At 48.6% G+C, this 13,168-nt stretch overlaps 1 protein-coding gene across 2 annotated transcripts in view; it reads right to left on the bottom strand.

The window, feature by feature from the left end:
• Positions 1-13,168, bottom strand: part of KIF3C (kinesin family member 3C) — a 55,829-nt gene that overhangs the window by 17,088 nt on the left and 25,573 nt on the right. For both annotated transcript variants that reach the window (XM_001149366.6, XM_009442167.4), the window contains exons 2-5: positions 12,621-12,722; positions 11,819-11,941; positions 10,545-10,663; positions 8,099-8,215 (exon numbers count right to left, since the gene is read on the bottom strand). In XM_001149366.6, the coding sequence (XP_001149366.1) occupies positions 8,099-8,215; positions 10,545-10,663; positions 11,819-11,941; positions 12,621-12,722 (461 nt within the window). The remainder of the gene's footprint in view (positions 1-8,098; positions 8,216-10,544; positions 10,664-11,818; positions 11,942-12,620; positions 12,723-13,168) is intronic.

Raw genomic sequence — 13,168 nt, 5'->3', positions numbered from 1 at the left:
TGGCACATGCCTGTAATCCCAGCTACTCGGGAGGCGGAGGCAAGAGAACCACTTGAACCTGGGAGGCAGAGGTAGGGGTGAGCCAAGATCGCGCCATTGCACTTTAGCATGGGCAACAAGAGCAAAATTCTATCTAAAAAAAAAAAAATCCTAGAACCATTTTTTACTTGCCTTTTCTATTTTTGTATTTTTTAAAGTTCTCAAATAAATATTAAATACTGCAAATTGCAGTCATCAGACATAGCAAAGTGGACAGTGACAAAAAAAAATGAAAAAGAAAAAGAAAAGAATATATTCATGATTACCTGATATTTCTTTCTTTCTTTTTTTTTTTTTCCATAGATATGTAGTCTTGCTCTGTGGCCCAGGCTGGAGTGCAATGGCATGATCTCGGCTCACTGCAACTTCTGTCTCCCAGGTTCAAGCGATTCCCCTGCCTCAGCCTCCCAAGTAGCTGGGATTACAGGTGTGATCCACCGTGCCCAGCTACCTGATATTTCTTAATAACTGTTTTGAAGTAATTTATTTCTTGGAATTCTTTATTATATTAGAGCATTCTGTAATTACTGTTCATATAATTTGTATTTAAGTGTAGTAGAGAACATTGGTAAATCATAATTGCCTTTTTTGTGTGTGTGTGTGAGACAGGGTCTCACTCTGTTGACCAGGCCAGATGGAGTGAAGTGGTATAATCATGGCTCAGTGAAGCCTCAACCTCCTAGGTTCAAGCAATCCTCCCACCTCAGCCTCCCAAGTAGCTAGGAGTACAGGCATGTGCTAATGCCTGGCTAACTTTTTGTATTTTTTTGTAGAGATGGGGTCTCGCTATGTTGCCCAGGCTGGTTTCAAATGCCTAGGCTCAAGCCATCTACCTGCTTCAGTCTCCTAAAGTGCTGGGATTACAGGCATGAGCCACTGTACCCAGCCTATAATTGCCTTTTACCCTACCCAGATGTATTTGCATATTTTCTTCACATATGTTGTACTTGGTCTTTATTCTGAACAGGTACAAACATATTCTGTATAAAATAGCATGGTTAAGTCATGAATATACTTGACCATAATTTCGGAAAACCTTGTAAATCTATTTATAGCTTTAAATTTTCAATATAAGAATTTCAGGGAGGCCGGGCACTGTGGCTCACGCCTGTAATCCCAGCACTTTGGGAGGCTGAGGTGAGTGGATCACCTGAGGTCAGGAGTTCAAGATCAGCCTGGCCAACATGGCGAAACCCCGCCTCTTCTAAAAATGCAAAAATTAGCCAGGCGTGGTGGTGGGCACCTGTAATCCCAGCTACTCAGGAGGCTGAGGCAGGAGAATCACTTGAACCCGGGAGGTGGAGGTTGCAGTGGACCGAGATCACACCATTGCACCCCAGCTTGGGCAACAAGAGCAAAACTCCATCTCAAAAAAAAAAAAAATTTAAGGGAACACTGTCCAATTGGTGTTCATTTAGAAGAGTTGCCAACACAAACTTACAAATGCAATGTGGAAGCAACTATATGCAGATTTAAATTAATGGGCATAATGAGCGTGTGTTAGGACTAATTCTTTGCAAAGAATCTTGGAAAAGAAAACACTATAAAAGCTGCTCTACTTTATAGTCTGGTAGTTAAAATCCTGTCCTTTCACAGCTGCAGCCTGGGTTCAATTCTTGGTCTGGGTAGTCCCTTTACAAAGGATAAAACTAAGGCCAGGTTCGGTGGCTCAAGCCTGTAATCCCAGCTACTTGGGAGGCTGAGGCATGAGAATTGCTTGAACCCAGGAGGTGGAGGTTGCAGTGAGCCAAGATAGTGTCACCGCACTCCAGCCTGGGTGACAGAGTGAGAATATCTCAAAAAAAAAAAAAAAGAATAAAATTTAAGGCCAGTTGCATGCAGTGGCTCCTGCCTGTAATCCCAGCACTTTGGGAAGCTTAGGTGGGAGGATTAGCGTGAAGCCAGGAGTTCAAGACCAGCCCAGGCAACACAGCGAGCTATCATGGTGCCAGTGCACCGCAGCCTGGGTGACAGACGAGACTCCATCTCAACAACAGCAAAATAATACAACTTAACACTATGGAGGTAAATTTAAAGCAAATAGTTTTTGGATGTGCGTGGTGGCTCACGCCTGTAAATCCTAGCACTTTGGGAGGCCGAGGCAGGAAGATCACTTGAGGTCAGGAGTTCAAAACCAGCCTAGCCAACATGGCGAAACTCCGTCTCTACCAAAAATACAAACAAATTAGCCGGGCATGGTGGTGGGTGCCTGTAATCCCAGCTACTCAGGAGGCTGAGGCAGGAGAATTGCTTCAACCTGGGAGGCAGAGGTTGCAGTGAGCTGAGATCATGCCACTGCACTACAGCCTGGGTGACATAGCGAGATTCCGTATCAAAAAATAAATAAAATAAAATAAAATAAAATAAATAAAAATAAAGCAAATAGCTTCTGAGGAAAAACCAGAGTTTTCCAGTTTTCCACTGGCAAAGAACTGACTCTCTTTTCACAACTTTCCCTGCTCAAGGACAGTGGGAAGAATCACAGAGAGGAAAGGTGGGGGCCAGGTGAGGTGGCTTGTGCCTATAATCCCAGCACTTTGGGAGGCCGAGGTGGGCGGATCACTTGAGATCAGTAGTTCCAGACCAGCCTGGCCAACATGGTAAAACCCCGTCTCTAGTAAAAATATAAAAATTAGGCCAGGCACGGTGGCTCACGCCTGTAATCCCAGCACTTTGGTGGGCGACGTGGGCGGATCACGAGGTCAGGAGTTTGAGACCATCCTGGCCAACATGGTGAAACCAAGTCCCTACTAAAAATACAAAAATTAGCTGGGCGTGGAGGCACATGCCTGTAATCCCGGTTACTCAGGAGGCTGAGACTGGAGAATCGCTTGAACCCGGGAGGCGGAGGTTGCAGTGAGCCAAGAGTGCGCCACTGCACTCCAGCCTGACGACAGAGCTAGACTCCATCTCAAAAACAAAAACAAAAAATTGGCTGGGTGTCATGGTGTGCACCTGTAATCCCAGCTACTCGGGAGGCTGAAGCTAGAGAATTACATGAGTCTGGGAGGTGGAGGTTGCAGTGAGCCGAGATCGCACCACTGCACTCTAGCCTGGGGACAGAGCGAGACTCCATCTCAAAAAAAAAAAGAAATAAGGCTGGGCGCAGTGGCTCACGCCTGTATCCCAGCACTTCGGGAGGCCGAGGTAGGCGGATCACCTGAGATCAGGAGTTCAAGACCAGCCTGGCCAACATGGTGAAACCCTGTCTCTACTAAAAACACAAAAAAATTTAACCAAGTGTGGTAGTGGGCGCCTGTAATCCCAGCTACTGGGGAGGCTGAGGCAGGAGAATTGCTTGAATCTGGGAGGTGGAGGTTGCAATGAGCCAAGATTGTGCCATTGCACTCCAGCCTGGGCAACAAGAGCAGAGAGCTTTTGGAGACATACATTAGAACCCTTTAATAAAGAGCACAAACTTGCCTTTAAAGCAGAAGATCAGGGTAAAAAAGACAATGGGCTAGAAATTGGCAACATTTACACAGTAAAGAAAGATCTGTATTCTAGCAAGCTTCTTTCTTTTTAAAAAGTTACTACAGGGGCCCGGCGCAGTGGCTTGCGCCTGTAATCCCAGCACTTTGGGAGGCCGGGGCGGGCAGATCATGAGGTCAGGAGATCAAGACCATCCTGGCTAACATGGTGAAACCCTGTCTTTACTAAAATTACAAAAAATTAGCCGGGTGTGGTGGCAGACACCTGTAGTCCCAGCTACTCGGGAGGCTGAGGCAGGAGAATGGCGTGAACCCGGGAGGTGGAGCTTGCAGTGAGCCGAGATAGCGCCACTACACTCCAGCCTGGGTGACAGAGCGAGACTCTGTCTCAAAAAAAAAAAAAAGTTATTATAGGTATTGCTGTAAAAATTAATTAAAGTATGCTGTTTTAAGGTAGCTATTTTAATTTTTAAAATCTGTGAATGGTTTTTTTCAGCATATACAAACCATTTTAACTCTCAAAAAGGAGAAAAGTTTATGTATAAAAAAAGAAAAGATGGTGGAAAGTTCATATCCAATTGTTAGTAAACAGTACTACTAGCTAGGTGGAATTTTCATTCTTTCTATGTTTATTTAAATTTTCCATAATGAAAACATTGTTTGCAGTTGAAGTAAGGGTTACTTAAAAGGAAGAAAGTAAATTAAAAAAAAATTTTTAGAGATGAGGTCTCATTCTGTCGCCCAGGCTAGAGTACAGTGGCATGATCCTAGCTTACAATAGCCTGGGCTCAGGCAATCTTTCTGCCTCAGCCCCCAGAGTAGCTGGGATTACAGGCATGAACACCTGGTGGAAGAAAGCAAACTTTTAAAAAACATTTAAGAAAAAATGAGCTGGCCATGGTGGCGACTGCTTGCTGGTTCAAGCTACTTGGGAGGCTGAGTGGGAGGATCACTTGAGCCCAGGAGGTCAAGGCTGCAGTGAGCTGTGATCACACCACTGCACTCTAGCCTGAGTGCAGACAGAGCCAGACTCTGTCTCAAAAATAATACAAATAAATAAATAACATAAATAAGGAGGGGAAGTCCAGGCTGGGTGGGGTGGCTCATGCCTGTGATCCCAACCCTGGGAGGCAGTAGGAGGGGGATCGCTTAAGCCCAGGACTTCACAACCAGCCTAGGCAACAAAGTGAGACCCTGTCTCTACAAAAGATAAAAAATTTAGCTGGTGTGGTGGTGCATGCCTGTGGCCCCAGCTACTCAGAAGGCTGAGGCAGGAGGATCACTTGAGCCCAGGAGCCGGAAGCTGCAGTGAGTTATATACTCCAGCCTGGGTGACAGAGTGAGACTCAAGAAAAAAGAAAGCAAGAAAGCAAGCAAGGAAGTAAGGAAGAAAATAAAGAAAGGGAGAAAGAGAAAGAAAGAAAGAAAGAGAGAGAAAGAGAAAGAGAGAAAGAGAGAAAGAGAAAGAGAGAAAGAGAAAGAGAGAGAGAAAGAGAAAGAGAGAAAGAGAGAGAGAAAGAAAGAAAGGAAGGAAGGAAAGAAGGAAGGAAGGAAGGGAAAGAAAGAAGAAAGGGAAGGAATGAAGGGAGGGAGGGAGGGAAGGAAATTCATAATCATTATGCAGAAAGCTCATTCTAACTTCAGGTAAAGCACCCGCCACACTTTGAGTCTGGATCATGTGCTTGAGGCAGTCAAGTCAAAATTGCAGAGTGTTTTGAGAAATGAATAAATTCCTCTGAAGCAAGAAACTGCTAAACTCAAGTCAAAATCCCTTCTCAGTTCCACATTAAAGGAGACCAAAGGGTCATGACAATTAAATGAAATGCATGACTGCAGGTGGGGAGGGAGGGAAATCATCATAAAGGACATTGGCAAATTTTAATATTGCCTATATAATAATATTGTGACAATACAAAATTTCCTGAGTTTGATCATTGCACTGTGGAACACGAATGTTCTCATTCTTCGGAAGTACAGGTAAAAGGTCAAAATGTCTGCAACTTAATCTCAAGTGGTTGGGGGAAAGTTAAAGCAAGATATGGCAAAATGTTAATAATCTGGTGAAGGGTATATGAGAATTCTTTATACTATTCTTGCAATTCTTGTTTTCAAAATAAAAAGCTGACGTGGCCAGGCGCAGTGGCTCACGCCTGTAATCCTAGAACTTTGAGAGGACAAGGCAGGCAGATCGCTTCAGCCCAGGAGCTCAAGATCAGCCTGGGTAACATGGCAAAACCCTGTCTCTACAAAAAATACCAAAAAAAAAAGAAAAAAAAATTAGCTGGGAGGAGGATCACATGAGCCTGGGGAGGCTGAGGTTGCAGTGAGCTGTGATTACACCACTGCACTCCAGCCAGGGTGACAGAGTGAGACCCTGTCTCAAACAACAACAAAAGTTAATGCACACCTTCTCAATGCCTCTCCCATCCCACAACTAGTTCAGCACATTGTTGGCACTACTACATCCAATGTAAAGAAATTCCTTCACCTGCAAACTTTAAACTCAAGAACTTTTCTAAGGACTGGTGCAGTGGCTCATGCCTATAATTCCAGCATTTTGGGAGGCTGAGGCGGGTGGATCACTTGAGCTCAGGAGTTCAAGACCAGCCTGGCCAACATGGTGAAACCCCGTCTCTACTAAAAATACAAAAAATTAGCCAGGCGTGGTAGCACGCACCTGCAATCCCAGCTACTGGGGAGGCTGAGGCTCGAGAATCGTTTGAACCCAGGAAGCGGAGGTTGCAGTGAGCCAAGATCACACCACTGCACTCCAGCCTGGGCGAAAGAGCAAGTTTCACTGCAACCTCTGCCTCCTGGGTTCAAGTGATTCTCTTGCCTCAGCTTCCCCAGGAGCTGAGACTGCAGGTGCATGCCACCACACCCGGCTAATTTTTTGTATTTTTAGTAGAGATGGGGTTTCACCATGTTGGCCAGGCTGGTCTCAAACTCCTGACGCCAAGTGATCCACCCGCCTCGGCCTCCCAAAGTGCTGGGATTACAGGATTACAGGCATGAGGCACGAGGCACCACGCCCGGCAGAAAGACCTTTTCTTTTCTTTTCTTTTCTTTTTTTTTTTTTGAGATGGAGTCTTGCTCTTGTTGCCCAGGCTGGAGCGCAATGGCGTGATCTTGGCTCACTGCAACCTCCACCTCCCGAGTTCAAGCGATTCTCCTGCCTCAGCCTCCCTAGTAGCTGGGATTACAGGCGCCTGCCACCACGCCCAGCTAATTTTTTTTTGTATTTTTAGTAGAGATGGGGTTTCACTATGTTGGTCAGGCTGGTCTCAAATTCCTGACCTCAGGCTATCCACCTGCCTCAGCCTCCCATAGTGCTGAGATTACAGACTTGAGCCACCATGCCCGGCTAGAAAGAACTTTTCTAAGCATAAGATAACCCTTCAGAGCGAAGCCTCGCCAGCATCCAACTCCGGCAAATGTCATTGGAGCAGTGGTTTTCTAGCCTGGCTTCAAATGCAGAATCACAAAACCTAAGACCTGGGACCCTTTAAATCAGACTCTCTGCAGGTATTCTAGCTCCAGCCAGGGTGGAAAACCTCTATGACAGCTGATGTACTATTGAGAATCTCTACCTAGATTGGAAAGGTGGATTGTAGGTGCAAAGTAATACCATTGAAAAGTCCTCTATTCATGTGCTTGCCACTTACAAACTTATGTGGTATCACCTTAAGTAAAATCAGCCTTTAAGAAAGATCAAATAGGCATCTAAGCTATAGTTGTTAAAAAAAAAAAAGAAGAAAAGAAAAGGAAGAAAGGGAAAAAAAAATAACCAAGTAGGCATCTGATGCTTCAGTGAGAAACTGTAGACCTCTTGCTAGCTTCCCATCCCAGATTTAGGGAGACTCTTGCCCTATTTTAACATTAATATTCTAGAGAGAGCAAATAATCTCCAGGAAGGTGCATTGGTGTCCAGCCTCCTAAGCACCTCTATATATGTATTTGCAATTAAGGGCCCATGGTTCAGCCGGGCAAGGCCTCACTCTGTTGGGATGTTCTTCATGGCCACCAGCAGAGGGAGCCACACACCCAGCCAATGGCCGCAGCTGCACCCAAGGGCTAAGACATGGAAACAGGTGGAAATGCTGAAATCACCCGGATGAGCGAGCGCACTGAGATTGGATCACAGCTCTATCACATCATGATCTGATTACTTATTTCCCACTGGACTGTGAGCTCGGACCATGTCTAATTTATCTTCTGTCTCCTGAGTCTTGCACAGCATCTGGCACACAGTAGCGCTTGGCAAATATTAACTGTGGTTGCTATTTCGGGCATCTGACAAATGAATATTCACCAGACCTGGCCAGATGTTAGCATTCGCTAGGATTGACAAGAGGCTGAGATGCTCTTCCTCCCTCCCGAGATCCCTCACAAGGTATTTTCTGCATCCCAGGCCAATGAGACACTTTTTTCCCCAGAACACCCTTCCATCATAGAGACCCCTACAATTAGATCCTGAGAAATTCATCCCCCATGGGCATCCTCCCCATCTTTTCCCCAATCCACAAAACATCTGTCTCCCTGCAGGCAAGGCCTCAGGCCCCTCACCAGCCCCGACCTGGGGTGGACCCACAAGTCCCCCAGCCCAGACAGCTGGGTTAGAGACTCACACGCCGGCTGGCACCAGTGGCTGGAACTTCCACTGCTCCTCCTCACAGTCCAGGAAAAGCCGGTTCATGATCTTGTTCTTCTCCTCCGGCGGGATGAAGTTCTCGATGATTAGGTACCTGGGAGCAGGAATGAAGGAATGATGGGAAAATGGGTGAGCGAGAGACCACGTGGTGCATGTGAGGGTTGAAGGATTAGAAGCAACAAGCCAAGAGGCAGAGGGGGCCGGGCGTGGTGGCTCACGCCTGTAATCCCAGCACTTTGGGAGACCAAGGCGGGCGGATCACGAGGTCAGGAGATCAAGACCATCCTGGCTAACACAGTGAAACACCATCTCCGTCTCTACTAAAAATACAAAAAAAAATTAGCCGGGCGTGGTGGTGGGCGCCTGTAGTCCCAAGCTACTCGGGAGGCTGAGGCAGGAGAATGGCATGAACCTGGGAGGCAGAGCTTGCAGTAAGCTTAGATCACACCACTGCACTCCAGCCTGGGCGACAGAGCGAGACTCCGTCTCAAAAAAAATAAGTTAATTAATTATTTATTTATTTAAAAAAAAGAGGCAGAGGCAATGTGGAGGTGGGGAAAATCAAGAAGGGGAAAGGATCCCTACAGAAATACTGCAGCTTGAAAAATCACTGTTTCTAATAGGTACACAAAAATAGAAAAATGAATAAATACTTTTATTTGATAGCACAATACGGTGACTATAGTCAATAACTTAATTGTATATATATGTGTGTGTGTGTGTATATATATATATATTTTTTTTTTTGAGACAGTTTTGCACTTGTTGCTCAGGCTGGAGTGCAATGGCGCGATCTCGGCTCACTACAACCTCCACCTCCTGGGTTCAAGTGATTCTCCTGCCTCAGCCTCCTGAGTAGCTGGGATTACAGGCACATGCCACCATGCCCGGCTAATTTTTGTATTTTTAGTAGAGATGGGGTTTCACCACGTTGGCCAGGCTGGTCTCAAACTCCTGACCTCAGGTGATCCACCTGCCTCGGCCTCCCAAAGTGCTGGGATTACAGGTATAAGCCAGCAAATTGTATATTTTAAAATAACTTAAAGAGTGTAACTGGATTATTGTAACTTGAAGGATAAATGTTTGAGGGGATGGATACCCCATTCTCCATGATGTGCTTAGTTCACATTGCACACCTGTATCAAAACATCTCATGTGGCCAGGCGAGGTGGCTCATGCCTGTAATCCCAACCCTTTGGGAGGCCGAGGAGGACGGATCACCTGAGGTCAGGAGTTTGAGACCACCCTGGCCAACATGGCGAAACTCCATCTCTACGAAAAATGCAAACATTAGTCAGGTGTGGTGGTGGGCGCCTGTAGTCCCAGCTACTCAGGAGGCTGAGGCAGGAGGACCGCTTGAACTTGGGAGGTGGAGGCTGCAGTGAGCCAAGACTGCACCACTGCACTCCAGGGTGGATGACAGAGCAATATTCCATCTCCAAAAAAAAAAAAATCTAATGTATCCCATCAATATTAATATATGCACCTACTATATACACACATTTTAAAAAATAATTTTTAAAACAAATTTAAAATAATTTTTTTTTTGAGACAGAGTCTTGCTCTGTCACCCAGGCTGGAGTGCAGTGGCTCCATCTCAGCTCACTGCAAGCTCTGCCTCCCAGGTTCACACCATTCTCCTGCCTCAGCCTCCCAAGTAGCTGGGACTACAGGCGCCCGCTACCACTCCCGGCTAATTTTTAATATTTTTAGTAGAGGCGGAGTTTCTCCGTGTTAGCCAGGATAGTCTCGATCTCCTGACCTCGTGATCTACCTGCCTCAGCCTCCCAAAGTGCTGGGATTACAGGCATGAGCCACTGCGCCCGGCCTTTTTTTTTTTTTTTTTTTTTGAGACGTTGTCTCACTCTGTCACCCAGGCTGGATTGCAGTGGCATGATCTCGGCTCACTGCCACCTCCACCTCCCAGGTTCAAGCAATTCTGCCTCAGCCTCCTGAGCAGCTGGGATTACAAGTGCGCGCCACCATGCCCGGCTAATTTTTGTATTTTTAGTAGAGATGGGGTTTCACCATGTTGATCAGGCTGGTCTCGAACTCCTGACCTCAGGTGATCCACCTGCCTCCCAAAGTGCTGGGATTACAGGCATGAGCCACTGCGCCCGGCCCTAAAAATAATTTTTAAAAAATTTAAAATCACTGATTCTTATGCAAAGATGGTAGCCTCAGGGCCTTCGGAGTTACTTTTGGCCAGCACCTAGCGTCCATTTTGAGGGGTTCATCAAATACAGGCAGAGGAGGTAGAAGAAACTCCAGCACGTGGGCCCATCCCTCAGCCCTCAGACGCATTTTATTCCTAAAGGACTCATGGGAGAGGAGACAGTCAGGATGAGGCCTTAGGGGAGGAGAGGCCTGAGTAATGATGGCTGGCTGTGGGGACCCGGGAAGAAAAGAGCTGCGGGCCCTACTTGAGCTTGAGTTCGCGGGTCTGCTCGTTCTGCGCCTCCTCCAGGTCCTGCCGCACGCGAATGTACTCATCATGCTGGTCCTGGATCTCCGCCTTCACCGCCTGCAGCTTGGCGTAGAGCTGGGTGGGGACAGGTGCCACTCAGAGGCTGCTTGGTGTGGCAACGAGGCCCCAGTCACCCAGCCTGGGCCACAGGGCTGCAGGCTCAGAGTCTACCGACTCAGCCCAGGATGAGGCTGGGGGTCCTTTTCTGAACTCCCCGCTGTGCCCAATCCACCACGAATTGGGCTGGGCTATTTAAAGTGGTGCCCCGCCCTCCTTCACTGAGGCCTGTGACCATTGCCTGCTCTTTCTCAGCTGCTATCAGCATCGTGGAAAGTTCAAACGGGAGGGGACCCCAGGGACCTTTTGGTCCAATACCCTCCTTTCATAGATGAGGAAGCCAGGCACAGACTTGCTCAAGGTCACACAACCAGCCAATAGAAGAGCTGGAACTAGGACCCGGGGCTCATTTGGAGACCCAGCTCAGGAAGCAGGAAGCCTGAACGAGTTTGGAAGGTGACCCCTCCCACTCCAGTCTCTTCAGGGGCTTTCAAAAGTGGAGTGTGGAGGTAGCATGGCCATCCTGCTCCTCTCCAAAGCCACTGAGGGCTGGGTCCGTGGTAACTGCCACAGTGGCAGTGCCTCTGCCAGGCCTGCCCCTGGGCAGCCACATCACCCACCCCGAAGGGCCTCCAGGTTTTTCCCAGAATCCAAGCTAGAGCTTTGCTGCTTCCTGCCCTAGACCCCCCTCACATGTACATGTCTTTCCCTTGCCACGGGCTTTGCAGGGTTCTGGTGAGCGGCTATTCTCATCCCTTGACATGTCCTTGAGGGCCTTACGCTCCCCACCTGAGCTTCCTGGGGTTCCAGTCTCCTCCTCAGCCTCTCTGTATTCCCCTGGCCCTGCTCCAGGCCCAGCTATCCCAACTGTGACTCACTGGTGACACTGAACGGGGTAATCACCCAGGACCATGAAGATGGTAACGCTGGATACTGCAAGTGACAGAGTTTGCAGTCTGTCATAGCCCACCCTGGCCCAGGAGAAAAGGCTCTACTCCACCCCCAGCCCCCGCCTCCTGCCTCCCCCTGTTGCTCACCCCCGAGGCCAAGCCATGTCACTCAGGGGTTCAGCAGTTCCAGCCAAATGGGGAGGAGTCCCTGAAGCATACACCCCTTGGGCAGAGACTGCTGGGCCTCCAGCACACCTTAACCGGTTCTGCTGCAGCGTCTCACCTTCTTGAGTTTCTTGGTTTTGACCTCCACCTCCTGCTGCAGGGATGTGTAGGTGCCCCGGAGCTCCATGGTCTCCTCGTCCCGGAGCATCATCTCCTGCTGCATCTCCCGCTCACGACGTTTCTAGGCCAAGGACGGGCAGTGTGGCTCAAAGGAGCAGTGCATACTCGGGAGGGCCAGGAAAGCTCAGGGGACTGGCTCACTCTGCCTGTCTCGGGACCTGGCTTCACCATGGCCCATGGCCCACATCCACTGCTCCCACCCAATCCTGCAGAGCCCCTGGGAACCCTTCTCTCAGTTCCCAGGGCCATGCCTTTGCCAGGCTCTGCCCCATGTGGATGGAGACTCCAGCCCCTAAGAGCTGGCCTACTCCAGAGGCGTTAGTCACACAGATGGAGGCACATCACACTGCCTTCCAAGCTGCCTCACCCCCTCCCCAAGTAGTGTAATGGTTGATTGGTAAGACCAACAAATTGTGATTCTTGATGATTTAGGGAAACAGTCATACAGTTGGCAAAGAACTCACACCACCTTGTGGAAGGCCCAGGAATTAGTACCAGGTGGCTTGTGGAGGCTGATGTTATGGAGAGCTATCACGTCCTCTCGCCCACCAGCTAGCAGCGCCCCTGCTAAAGGGAAGACCCTGGGCTAGTAGACCTGTGGGACCCAGGGTGGCATGTCTGAGATTCTCAGCACTGTAATTCCAGAGATCCAGAGTCCACCATGGTTTACGGCCCTGCACCTCCCAGACATGAGCTGCAGGCCACACTCTCCAAGGGGACCTGGCACCTGGAGGCCCTACCTGCTCGGCAATCTCCTGCCTCTTCAGTTCCAACATCTTCTGCTGTTCGTTGGTGTGATCCATGATGTTCCTGCCCCCGATGAGGAGCTTGCTCTCCATGGCCTGGGGACACAGAGGGGTTGGGAGGTGGGCTTTGCAAAGGGTCCACAACATTGCTAGCTGGAGAGATTTTGCTTCCCTGCTCTGTGGTCCTTCTGGGAGTGGACACAAGATGTGTCCCAGATGGGGCCTTGTGGCTTTCAGGGAGAATGGAGTTTTCCCCTCTAGTGTCTCAGGTCCCAGCACAAGGCTCTTACTGTCAGCAGGAACACTAGGGAGGCAGAGAGGATGCCCCTCGGGGAATCTAGGGCAACTGATCTGTTTGCTTTGGGTACACAGGAAAGGTTGGTTCACCAGGGCTAGGAGGAGGATGGGGGTGGCAACCTAATCCTGGCAACCAGGACCCAGCTGGTGTTGAGGATTGGGAAAGATAAGATACAGTCACCAGGTAGCCCAGCCTTTAGCTAACTGGCTTCCAACTCAGGAAGACAGCTCTCAACACAGGCAGC

The sequence above is a fragment of the Pan troglodytes genome, chromosome 12 (assembly GCF_028858775.2).
Source record: "Pan troglodytes isolate AG18354 chromosome 12, NHGRI_mPanTro3-v2.0_pri, whole genome shotgun sequence".
Lineage (NCBI taxonomy): Eukaryota > Metazoa > Chordata > Mammalia > Primates > Hominidae > Pan > Pan troglodytes.
This window is presented reverse-complemented; position numbering and strand designations above follow the sequence as displayed.